At 36.1% G+C, this 12997-nt stretch overlaps 1 protein-coding gene across 1 annotated transcript; it reads left to right on the plus strand.

The window, feature by feature from the left end:
• The first annotated feature begins 2438 nt into the window (after window positions 1-2438).
• On the plus strand, window positions 2439-7409 carry LOC9313147 (probable phospholipid-transporting ATPase 8). The gene is made up of 11 exons (XM_021025197.1): window positions 2439-3274; window positions 3343-4691; window positions 4782-4892; window positions 5011-5287; window positions 5380-5468; window positions 5547-5655; window positions 5746-5970; window positions 6050-6175; window positions 6248-6346; window positions 6419-6610; window positions 6687-7409. Exons 1-11 carry the CDS (start codon window positions 2882-2884, stop codon window positions 7296-7298), a joined length of 3582 nt encoding a protein of 1193 aa, XP_020880856.1. The 5' UTR covers window positions 2439-2881; the 3' UTR covers window positions 7299-7409.
• Window positions 7410-12997: the final 5588 nt, after the last annotated feature.

Here is a 12997-nt window from a genome sequence, read left to right on the forward strand (position 1 = left end):
TTGTCACTTTGGTTTTTGTGTTATTAGCATTGGAAATTTTATTACTTTTGTTGTGTTGTAGAATTGAAGTAGATGGAAAAGATTGTTTTTTTGAATTGTTGTTGCTCTCATTGAGCAATGCCCATTTGCTACAATGGTATTGATTAGTGTTTTGTTGTTGTTTTGTGTGAAAGTAATGGTGGTAATTGGTGATGATGAATAATGCTAAATTTCTGACACCTCTTGTATGAGGAGAGATTGATAACCTCTCCTTTGAGCACATTATGCAATACTCTGAGCCTTATTATTACCATTTGGTCTTTTTTTTTGTGGTTTGTAGAATATGAATTGGGTTTGGATGCGATGATTGTAAAAGTAATTCCTCGTACTGAATGCTCTAAAGGCATGATAGACTCACATTACACCCATAGAATATGAGCATCACCCTCTTCTTCTAATCATTTTTCACTTTTAATTGTTTTCTAGGTTTTTTACTAGAATATGTATATTTCATTGTTTGTGTTTGGTTCTTTTCAAGTGCAGACAAGAACATGTTGTTCTTTCTGGTTCAGTCCTTGTACTTTAGATTCTGTTGGCTTTCTTGAATCTGGTATTTGCATCAGCTTTCGCCAAACTGTGTTAATTTTGACCCAGTTTTGTATCAATTGTGTGTTATGGTTTAAGGTAGATGATACCATTTTCTTTACTTCTGTTTGTTGATCTTCAGTGTGAAGTTTTGCTTCCCAAGCTATGTTAAACACTCTCTACGTTTTAAAAATCAGTATGATGTCTGGCGAAAAACCAAACCTGGCATGCAGTGTCTAAAAATTGTGATATATTGTCCGACTTCAACTCTCTGTGGATGTTTTTTGATAAGTTGGAATTGGTGGAAGTGGCCATCCATAGAGATACTTTTAATTTGCAATAGTTGTTGATGATTGGAACGTAGCCATTTTTTAACCATCTGTCTGGCACCATAAACAGATGATTCTATATTTTCGGCTTGCAAAATATTGGCCAGCTTGCATAGTTCAATAGCCACCATCATGTAATTGTGCCCTTCAGAACGATGATATGTGTACATATTTGTAATTGTTTCTTGAGGTTTTTCTCCCTTGCAAGAGCATGAAAGTTCTCACTTGCTAAGTTCTGTTTGAGCCTTCACTTAAGTTTGTCTCAGCCTCAGGACTCCGTTGTGTATTGTCATCCTTCACTATTTGGAACCTTGCAGGGTGTCATTCCCGTCAATTGATGGAATGTATTATTTGGAACATTTTTTTGGAAGTGTACCCTTTAGATTGAGGATGAGGTCACATTGGTTAACCCTTGGAGCATCTAGATTTATCCAAATGAATCAATAGTGTACATTAGTTTCATTTCTTGAATGAAAGATCTTTTCTTTAGTTTTAGTCAATTTACTTATTCTTTGCTTGCTTTGAAATCGGTTTACGCTAAGAAGAAAACATTGCAGAGTCTGCACCTGCTCCACTACATACATCATCTTTGAAAAGTTTGTTGTGTAACAAAGTGTCCTTTGTATGTTTTTATTTGATGTAGCCGTAGTTGTAGTTCTAAACAATATTTTGATCTTTTTTTTGTGTTTATTCAAATATGTAAAGTTGTAATTAAAGTTATTATAAAGTTTTTTTTTTTTTTTCTTTAAGCGGGTTGAGCCCGGCCCGTGCAATAGTGCAACGCATGGGCGACTCTCGAAAGCTTGCTATCTTAGTGGGTTTTCTCTTTTAAAAAATAGAGTTAATATCGTGTGAGCCAATGGCCCACGTATCAGATATTAAACTGATAAGAACATATATGTAAAGATGAGTAGACGAAGTAAAGTATGGTAGGTATGAATCCGTGTTACAATTAAAATAAATACAAATTCCATATATAGTAACATATTTACTCAATACTTTTTTTTTCAGTACTGTTTACTCAATACTTTACGTCTTTACTCTAATGCAACTTACTGTATACTGGATTTTTTTCTTTTGCTTATTTAATTATTATCTCATCGTAAAAGGATGAACCAAACTGAATTTGTGACAACTACTGGTTTTTATAATTAAATAACTAATCAGCAAAATTTCCTTAAAAGTGGAAATAGCTAGAAATCGGTGCGATGCCTAATCTAAATCCAAACCAAACGTTACATTTTTCAATAATTAAATCACAAATACTATAAGATATAGCCACGTGTCATAATGTTCACGTTGGACTCGTCGAAGACCGACAAATGTCAGAAACTCTTCACTAAAATCGTACGGTTAAGACAAAACACAACAGAGAAAAAAATCACAAGCAAAATACACTTAAAAAATAAGATAAAAACAGAGGAAAATGTGAAAAGAAACTAAAAAGATGAGATTAAAATAAAAAATACAGAGGAAAATGTTAAAAGAAATTTCGAAAAGTGAACTTAAAATAAATATAAAGAAATTTCTGCATTGCTTCTCGTCGTTTACTTACAAAAGAGGCAAAGTTGAGTACTGCTCAGAGCAAGAACATACTCTTTTCTCTTTAGGATCTTTGCTTTATTTTAGAGTTTTCTTTTCTCTTATCTCTGCAATAAATTAGATCTTGGAAACAAAAATTGGGACAAGTAAGAGATCTTTCAGACAAATGATCTTTTTTTATATAAAATCTCATATAAATATTCTTTTTTTTCTGGAATTGATAGGTACTGTTTAGTCAGCTTCTAGATTTCCTTATCCAAGATTTAGAGTTTTTTTTTCCTCTCTTAATTAGATTCTAGCTACTTCTCCTCAACTACTACATTTAGTGATCTGGTGAGTGATTGTTGTTGAGATTTGTGGTTAATTAGTTGTGGAATCTTTCAAGAAAATGTTTGTTTTTGGAATTGGGAAAAAGTTTGATTACTAGAGGATATTTTCTTGATCTTATGGCTGGAGAGAGGAGAAAAGGGATGAAATTTAGTAAATTATATTCTTTCAAGTGTTTTAAACCATTCTCTAGAGAAGATCATTCTCAGATTGGTTCAAGAGGTTACTCAAGAGTTGTGTTCTGTAATGATCCTGATAATCCTGAGGCACTTCAGCTTAATTACAGAGGGAACTATGTATCAACCACTAAGTATACTGCTGCTAATTTCATCCCAAAGTCTTTGTTTGAGCAATTTAGAAGAGTTGCAAATATATATTTCCTCGTTGTTGCTTTCGTTTCGTTTAGTCCTTTGGCTCCTTATACCGCTCCTAGCGTTCTTGCACCGCTCTTGATTGTTATCGGTGCTACGATGGTTAAAGAAGGTGTTGAAGATTTGAGGAGAAGAAAACAAGTATGGCTTTTATAATATCTTGATGTTTTTGTGTGTTGTGATGGTTTTTAATGTGTTCTTGTTTTTAGGATGTTGAAGCTAATAATAGGAAAGTTGAAGTTCTTGGTAAAACCGGAACTTATGTCGAAACGAAGTGGAAAAATCTCCGAGTTGGTGATCTTGTGAAGGTTCATAAAGATGAGTATTTTCCAGCTGATCTTCTTCTGCTTTCATCTAGTTATGAAGATGGGATTTGTTATGTTGAAACAATGAATCTTGATGGGGAGACGAATTTGAAGTTAAAGCACGCGTTGGAGATCACATCCGATGAAGAGTCGATCAAGAACTTCAGGGCGGTGATCAAATGTGAGGATCCTAATGAGCATCTTTATTCCTTTGTGGGAACACTTTACTTTGAAGGAAAGCAATATCCTTTATCTCCTCAGCAGATACTATTGAGGGATTCCAAATTGAAAAATACGGATTATGTTCACGGCGTGGTTGTTTTTACGGGTCATGACACTAAAGTGATGCAGAATGCTACTGATCCTCCTTCTAAGAGGAGTAAGATTGAGAAAAAAATGGATCAGATTATTTACATTCTCTTCAGTATCTTGATTGTGATAGCATTTACGGGATCTGTGTTCTTCGGTATTGTAACGAGAAGAGATATGAGTGATGATGGGAAGTTAAGAAGATGGTATCTTAGACCTGATCAGACTACTGTTTTCTATGATCCGCGGAGAGCGGTTGCTGCTGCTTTCTTTCATTTCCTGACAGCTCTAATGCTATACGGTTACTTAATACCGATATCGTTGTACGTGTCAATTGAGGTTGTGAAGGTGTTACAGAGTATTTTCATTAACCAAGATCAAGAAATGTACCATGAAGAAACAGACAGGCCTGCTCGTGCAAGAACGTCTAATCTTAATGAAGAACTTGGTCAAGTTGATACCATTCTCTCGGATAAAACAGGTACTTTGACTTGCAACTCAATGGAGTTTGTGAAATGTTCGATTGCTGGAACCGCTTATGGTCGTGGTATGACGGAAGTAGAAATGGCCTTGAGGAAGAAAAAGGGAATGGTCCCTCAAGAAGAAGTTGGTGATGATTCTTTATCCATTAAGGAGCAAAAAGCGAATTCGACAAAGTCGGTTAAAGGTTTTAATTTCTGGGATGAGAGAATAGTCGACGGGCAATGGATTAATCAACCGAATGCGGAACTCATTCAGAAGTTCTTTCGGGTATTGGCTATTTGCCACACTGCTATTCCTGATGTGAATAATGATACAGGAGAGATCACATATGAAGCTGAGTCTCCGGATGAAGCGGCTTTTGTCATAGCTTCTCGAGAGCTTGGATTTGAATTCTTTTCAAGGTCTCAAACTAGTATTTCCTTGCATGAAATTGACCACATGACCGGTGAAAAAGTTGACAGGTAAATCGAAGCTCTTAATCTATCTAGCATGAGAATACAACATTTTTATGTGATTCAGTGTATAAGCTGATCAATGAATTTATCAAACAGAGTATATGAGCTTCTTCATGTCCTAGAGTTCAGCAGTTCACGGAAAAGAATGTCGGTGATTGTTCGAAATCCCGAAAACCGGTTGTTGTTACTTTCAAAAGGCGCCGACAGGTTATTAGTATCGTTCTTTTTGTTAAAACTTCCTGATTTGGAAACAGCTAAATTCTTGAAATGATCTCATATGAGTGACTGGAAATATACATTTATCTCCTTTTGTCCTGTGTTTCAGTGTAATGTTTGAAAGACTTGCAAAACATGGACGCCAAAATGAGAGAGAGACAAAGGAACACATCAAGAAGTATGCAGAGGCAGGTTTAAGAACTTTGGTGATTACATACCGAGAAATCGATGAAGACGAGTACAGAGTATGGGAAGAGGAGTTTCTGAATGCCAAAACTTTGGTTACTGAAGATAGAGATACTTTGATTGACGCAGCTGCTGATAAGATTGAGAAGGATTTGATTCTTCTTGGTTCTACTGCAGTGGAAGACAAACTCCAGAAAGGTGTAAGTATAACAAAAACCTGAATAGTTTACTTCTTCAGTTTTCTGTTATGTTAGCATTTCATTTGGTGTTTTATATTTTTCCTGTTATACAGGTTCCAGATTGTATTGAGAAGTTATCTCAGGCTGGAGTCAAGATATGGGTTTTAACCGGCGATAAGACAGAAACCGCGATAAATATCGGGTATTTTTCAGACTTCTCTTGATCATCTTCTTTTCTGTAAGAAATTTCAAAAAAATTAAGCTGTGTTGTTATTGACAGATATGCTTGTAGTCTCTTAAGAGAAGGCATGAAAAAGATTTTGATAACTCTTGATTCATCTGACATTGAAGCATTGGAGAAACAAGGAGACAAGGAGGCTGTTGCAAAGGTAGTTTGTTTTTCTTGTTTTTCCTATGGACATAACTACTAAAATGACTTGTTATGTTTGAAATGATGAGAGCTGTTTTGTTGTTTGTAGGCTTCTTTTCAAAGTATTAAAACACAGTTACGAGAAGGAATGACACAAACTGCTGCAGTAACCGATGATTCAGTTAAAGAAAATCCGGAAATGTTTGGTTTAGTGATTGATGGAAAGTCTTTAACTTTTGCATTGGACTCAAAGCTGGAGAAAGAGTTCTTGGAACTTGCGATTCGATGTAATTCTGTTATATGTTGCCGGTCTTCACCAAAACAAAAGGCTCTCGTAAGATTCGTGTCAACATTTCTCGTTCTGTTTTCACATTGGAGTAATCTGGTTGAGAGGCATTGAATATATGTTTTAGGTTACAAGATTGGTAAAGAACGGGACAGGTAGAACAACACTGGCTATTGGAGATGGCGCAAATGATGTTGGAATGCTTCAAGAAGCTGATATTGGAGTTGGTATAAGTGGTGCTGAAGGAATGCAGGTACTGATTTACTTAGCTCCCCTTCTATTTTCTTTGAAATGTTTATTAAAGCCCTGGAGTTTTCTGTTACAGGCGGTGATGGCTAGTGATTTTGCGATTGCTCAGTTTCGGTTTCTGGAACGTTTGTTACTTGTTCATGGTCATTGGTGTTATAGACGAATCGCATTGATGGTAACAAGCTTTAAAAACTCAACTTATTGCAAGATTTGTTCTTGTTTCTGATTGTTTCCTTGTGAAATTCAGATATGCTACTTCTTCTACAAGAACCTCACTTTCGGGTTCACTCTGTTTTGGTACGAAGCTTATGCTTCTTTCTCTGGAAAACCGGCTTATAATGATTGGTACATGTCGTGCTACAATGTCTTCTTCACTTCACTTCCTGTCATCGCCCTTGGAGTCTTCGATCAAGACGTCTCTGCTCGCCTTTGTCTCAAGGTAAAGATATTTTTCTCTGTTTCTTTCTCAAGATTAAAAATATATCACTGTGTTTCTTGAAATTTGTTTTCCACAGTATCCGTTACTGTACCAAGAAGGAGTACAAAACGTATTATTCAGCTGGGAACGGATCCTCGGATGGATGTTGAATGGAATCATAAGCTCAATGATCATTTTCTTCCTCACAATCAACACAATGGCAGCTCAAGCTTTTCGGAAGGATGGCCAAGTAGTTGATTACTCGGTTCTCGGAGTCACAATGTACTCTTCCGTGGTCTGGATGGTGAATTGCCAAATGGCGATTTCGATAAACTACTTCACTTGGATCCAACATTGCTTTATCTGGGGAAGCATCGGGGTTTGGTATTTGTTTCTTGTCGTCTACGGTTCCCTTCCTCCAACGTTTTCCACAACCGCATTTCAGGTCTTCGTCGAGACTTCAGCGCCGAGTCCAATCTGTTGGCTCATTCTTTTCCTTGTGGTGTTCTCCGCTCTCTTGCCGTATTTCGCTTACAGGGCATTTCAGATCAAGTTCAGACCAATGTACCACGATATCATTGTTGAACAGAGGAGAACAGAACGGATAGAGACTGCACCGAGTGCAGTTCTAGGCGAGCTTCCAGTGCAAGTTGAGTTTACTTTGCATCATCTTAGGGCAAATTTGTCTAGAAGAGATTCATGGAATTGATTCGTAGATAAAACAACTTAGTGTCCTTTTCTTTTTCTTCTGATTTTTGTAAATATATGAAGGTTCAAAAGGAGATGAGAATGAATAAAGATTATAGTGTGACTACTTATATTTAAATGTGTCGTTACTTTGTTGTAGTAGTGTTCAAGAAAGCGGGCTAGGCGCTAGTAGACCGCTTCGATTTATTAAAATCCGTGCTATTAGGCGGTAGGGTAAATTTGGCGTACTATGCTGTCATTAAGCGGACTAGACATCAATTAGGCGGGTTTGTACGGGCTAGGTGGATTCTTTTGATTTTTTAGCGTAGACAATGGTTAATAAATAAAAAAAAAATCGACATTGTAAATTTGTTTATGTAGATCAAGGAAAATCGAAGCCAAGAAATGTGTTGTATGATCTAAAACAAGCTCAAAGGCAATGCAATAAATGTTTTAATCAGTTTGTGCATTAAAGACAATGCAACTGGTTTATAAACCGAGAATTTTGTTTAAACTTTTTTAAGTCATGATATGAATCTCGTTTTCAATAATCATTTTCTTTTTTAAGCAACGGTCATAATCATGACCCATCTCTTCTTGTGAAGTGTTTGATTAATAGTCAAACAAATTCATGGGATATGGAATTAATTAGGATTCTTATTGATCCTAAGGACATTCCTATGGTATGTGCCCTACCTTTGGGCTTACAAAACAGTCCGGATGTCATGGGGTGGCACTTTACAAAAACCGGAAAATATACGGTTAAGTCTGGATATTACACAGAACAAATGATGAAACAAGGTGAAAATCAAACTCGTTATTTTGGACCGGATATACGGCCGTTACAGGCTAATTCATGGAAACTTCAATGTCCACCGAAGTTGAGACACTTCATTTGGCAAGTGCTTACTGGATGTGTGCCGGTAAATTCAAATTTAAGGAAAAGGGGTATCAATTGCGAAACGGGTTGTGGTAGATGTGGGGCACCCGAAGAAACAATTAACCATACAATTTTTGAATGCCCCCCCAGCCCTACAAACTTGGGCACTATCGCAAATACCAACGGCCCCTGGAATTTTCCCATCATCATCACTATATGTGAATATGGATCATTTATTTTGGAGGACACCAACGGATTCCCATAGTTCCAATTTCCCTTGGATTATGTGGTACATCTGGAAAGCACGGAATGACAAGATACATGAAAACATTGACAGAGATCTAAGAGATACTCTGAAATTAGCGGATAATGAAGCAAATGCTTGGACTTTAGCTCAACTGGAGATGGTAAAGGACGTACCGCCCCGTGAGTCAGCTGAGTTAGAGGTTATAAACACTACAGGGTATCGATGTTTCATTGACGGCTCTTGGAAAGACAGTGACAACTACTCGGGTTTAGGATGGTTCTGTACACTACAAGGTGAGGATGAACCAACCATGGGCGCTGCCAACCTCCGACGAAGTCTCACATGTCTACACACAGAAGTGGAAGCATTAGTTTGGGCCATGAGATGTATGATTGGCCAAGACAAACGCGAAGTAAGTTTCTATACAGACTGCTCAGACCTGGTGAAGATGGTGTCTTCCTCGACGGAGTGGCCAGCTTTTTCTACCTATCTAGAGGCTATTCAGAGCGACAAAGATGAGTTTGATTTTTTCTCTTTATCTTTGATTTCTCAACGTGCAAATTCAAAAGTGGATAATCTGGCACGAAATATTCGTACCCAACCGCATCTAATTACTTATGTAAATAATATCCCCAAAATTGGCTTGTATAAGCTAATCTAATAAAGTTGTTGACGACAAAAATAGACAACTCACAATTCTAGAGATATACTATTTCATCGGTCACCGTTTTCTTAATGGTATAATATTTTAATAACATTTGAGATTTACAACTACGAAAACAATATTTAATTAACAATATAGAATTATATATCACTGAATCCGGATAATGTGACGATGTGGTCTAATGGTGGAAGAAAATAATGTAAAAGAGATCGTTGATTTGATTTTGATAGCGATTACAAGTCTCTTTTGCTTGGCTCATAAGACTTCGTCAAGATTAGTGATAACGACTTCTAGAAGTATAACGAGTTACAACAACTTGATCTTATGCAAAATTATTGTTTTGGATGCTACAAATTTTGATGTTTTACCTTAGACAAATAATGTTTAGTATATAAAAAAACTAAAATTTACCTAGTTTGACCCAAATCTTGAAAAAAATAACTAGATTAACACCCAAATATTATGGTTTACTAGAATAACACAAATTTTGTGTTAAAAGACCAAATACCAATTTTATTTTCAATTCTATTAAAATAAATTAATTAACATATAATAATTTAATTAAATAAAAAATTGAAAAAATACAAAACGAAAAAATATATATAAAAATATAAAAAACAAAAAAAATTGAAAAAAGTATAAAACAAAAAAAAAACGAAAAAAAATTAAAAAATAATATATATAACTAAAAAATAGAAAATTAAAAATTAAAAATTGAAAAATATAAAATCAAATAAAAAATACAAAACGAAAAAATAGAAAATCGAAAAAATAAATATATATATCTGAAACGAAAAAAAAACTTAATCATATATTAACGAGAAGAGAATCATACATGAGTCATTTATTATAAATAAGTCTGTCGCAATAAGAATATGTATGTCATTATGCATATTAAAATTCTATCCTCTTAATAAAACTGTCATCAATGCAGACTTTTTATATTCTATCTGAAATCCGTCGTAATATAAAATAAATCTGTCATAACATAAAACATTTCGGTTGCGAGTATATGTCATTCTAGCAAGTTATATTTTTAAATAACAAATCTGCTATCACACTCCAGATTTTTGTTAAAACAAAAAAAACTGTCATAACATAAAATAAATCTGCTATAACTAATAAGTCAAACTATTAATTATTTTTTCATTAACAAATCTGTTCCGTATATGCTAATAGATGATCTGAAAAAGATCTCGTATTAGCGCAAAATGATGATTCGAAATCTTCGGAGGAGATTACAGAATTAACTCTTAAATTAAAGGAAGCATATCGGGATGAAGAACTTTATTGGTATCAGAAGAGCCGGAACTTATGGATGAATGTGGGAGATCATAATTCAAAATATTTTCATGCCCTAACTAAGCAGCGGCGCGCTAGAAACCGTATTTCGGGTCTTTATGATGACAATGGTATTTGGGTATCGGAGGAGAAAGATATTCAACAAGTAGCGGTCAATTATTTTGGGGAATTATTCACCACCTCTAACCCAAATAACGTGGAGGATACATTAAAGGAAGTGGAAACATGTATTTTCGATCAAGTCAATCAGGACTTAACGGCACCGGTTACGGAGAAAGAGGTTCGATCGGCATTATTTATGATGCATCCAGAGAAGGCCCCAGGTCCAGATGGTATGACGGCTTTATTTTTCCAAAAAGCTTGGCATACTATCAAAGCGGACCTTCTTTACTTGGTAAATTCATTTTTACAAAGTGGTTCTTTCGATAAACGGTTAAATTTGACTCATATTTGTTTGATACCAAAAATAGGGCGACCAACAAAAATGACGGAACTGAGACCAATAAGTCTCTGTAATGTTGGGTACAAAATCATATCTAAGGTTTTATGTCAAAGACTTAAAAAAGTATTGCCGACTCTTATCTCGGAAACACAATCGGCTTTCGTCCAAGGAAGATTCATTTCGGATAATATTCTTATTGCACAAGAAATGTTTCATGCTCTAAGGACTAACCCCTCTTGCAAAGGAAAATACATGGCTATTAAAACAGACATGAGTAAAGCTTATGACCGAGTAGAATGGTCTTTCATAGAAAGCTTACTTCAGAAGATGGGCTTCTGTGATAAATGGGTATCTTGGATAATGTGGAGTATTACATCAGTTCGGTACAGAGTTTTAATTAATGGTCAGCCTCGGGGATTGATAGTTCCTGAAAGAGGTTTAAGGCAAGGGGATCCGCTATCACCATATTTATTTATTTTATGTACACAGGTGTTAATTGCAAATATTCGGAAAGCAGAAAATGATAAGATTCTAACGGGGATGAAAGTTGCGCAAGCAAGCCCCTCGATATCTCATTTACTGTTCGCGGATGATAGCTTATTTTTTTGTAAAGCAACAAATGAACAATGTCACGTTGTTTTAGATATATTAAAGAGGTATGAGGAGGCTTCTGGCCAACGTATAAATTTCTCGAAATCATCAATCCAATTCGGTCATAAGGTAGACAATTCTATCAGAGATGAACTAATGGCAATCTACGGTATTACTAGTATAGGGGGCATGGGAAAATATTTGGGCTTACCAGAAAGCTTAGGAGGATCAAAGACAAAAATATTCTCATTTGTTAGAGAACGTTTGAATGATAGAATTAACGGTTGGTCTGCAAAATTTTTATCAAAGGGAGGTAAAGAGGTGATGATTAAATCGGTTGCTGCTGCACTGCCGACTTATGTAATGTCTTGTTTTAGATTACCTAAGTCGGTGACATCAAAACTCACTAGTGCAGTAGCAAAATTTTGGTGGAGCTCAAATGGACAAACGAGGGGTCTACATTGGAAGGCGTGGGATAAGCTTTGTCGTAGTAAATCGGATGGTGGAATTGGTTTCCGGAATGTAGATGACTTTAACACAGCTTTGTTAGCTAAGCAACTCTGGCGGTTGATTACGGTCCCTGATTCCTTATTCGCAAAGGTATTCAAAGGAAGATATTATCGGAATTCAAATCCCATGGACCCAATTATATCATACTCACCGTCTTATGGATGGCGAAGTATAGTATCTGCTCGACCTCTGGTTAACAAAGGGCTTATTAAAAGAGTAGGTTCAGGAGAGTCAATTTCAGTTTGGAATGATCTCTGGATACCTGCTCAATTCTCGAGGCCAGCTTTAAGCAACAGTCATAATCATGACCCATCTCTTCTTGTGAAGTGTTTGATTAATAATCAAACAAATTCATGGGATATAGAATTAATTAGGACTCTTTTTGATCCTAAGGACATTCCTATGGTATGTGCCCTGCCTTTGGGCTTACAAAACAGTCCGGATGTCATGGGGTGGCATTTCACAAAAACCGGAAAATATACGGTTAAGTCTGGATATTACACAGAACAAATGAGGAAACAAGATGAAAATCAAACTCGTTATTTTGGCCCGGATATCCGGCCGTTACAGGCAAATTCATGGAAACTTTAATGTCCACCGAAGTTTAGACACTTTATTTGGCAAGTTCTTAGTGGATGTGTGCCGGTAAATTCAAATTTAAGGAAAAGATGTATCAATTGCGAAACGGGTTGCGGTAGATGTGGGGCCTCCGAAGAAACAATTAATCATACAATGTTTGAATGCCCCCCAGCTCTACAAACTTGGGCACTATCACAAATACCAACGGTCCTTGGAATTTTCCCATCAACCTCACTATATGTGAATATGGATCATTTATTTTGGAGGACACCAACAAATTCCAACAGTTCAAGTTTCCCTTGGATTATGTGGTACATCTGGAAAGCACGGAATGACAAGATACATGAAAATATTGACAAAGATCCCAGAGATACTCTGAAATTAGCGGAAAGTGAAGCAAATGCTTGGACCTTAGCTCAACTGGAAATGGTAAAGGACGCACCGCCCCGTGGGTCAGCTGAGTCAGAGGTTATAAACACTACAGGGTATCAATGTTTCATTGACGG

The sequence above is a fragment of the Arabidopsis lyrata genome (assembly GCF_000004255.2).
Source record: "Arabidopsis lyrata subsp. lyrata unplaced genomic scaffold ARALYscaffold_5, whole genome shotgun sequence".
In the NCBI taxonomy this organism is placed as follows: Eukaryota; Viridiplantae; Streptophyta; class Magnoliopsida; order Brassicales; family Brassicaceae; genus Arabidopsis; species Arabidopsis lyrata.

What these genes read in the sequence shown, in the direction of transcription:
- LOC9313147 (XM_021025197.1), top strand. Translation starts at nt 2,882, where the DNA reads ATGGCTGGAGAGAGGAGAAAAGGGATGAAATTTAGTAAATTATATTCT. An exon ending in AAGACAAACTCCAGAAAGGT is followed by an intron (nt 5,288 to 5,379) that starts GTAAGTATAACA and finishes CCTGTTATACAG; the next exon opens with GTTCCAGATTGTATTGAGAA. An exon ending in CTGCTCGCCTTTGTCTCAAG is followed by an intron (nt 6,611 to 6,686) that starts GTAAAGATATTT and finishes TGTTTTCCACAG; the next exon opens with TATCCGTTACTGTACCAAGA.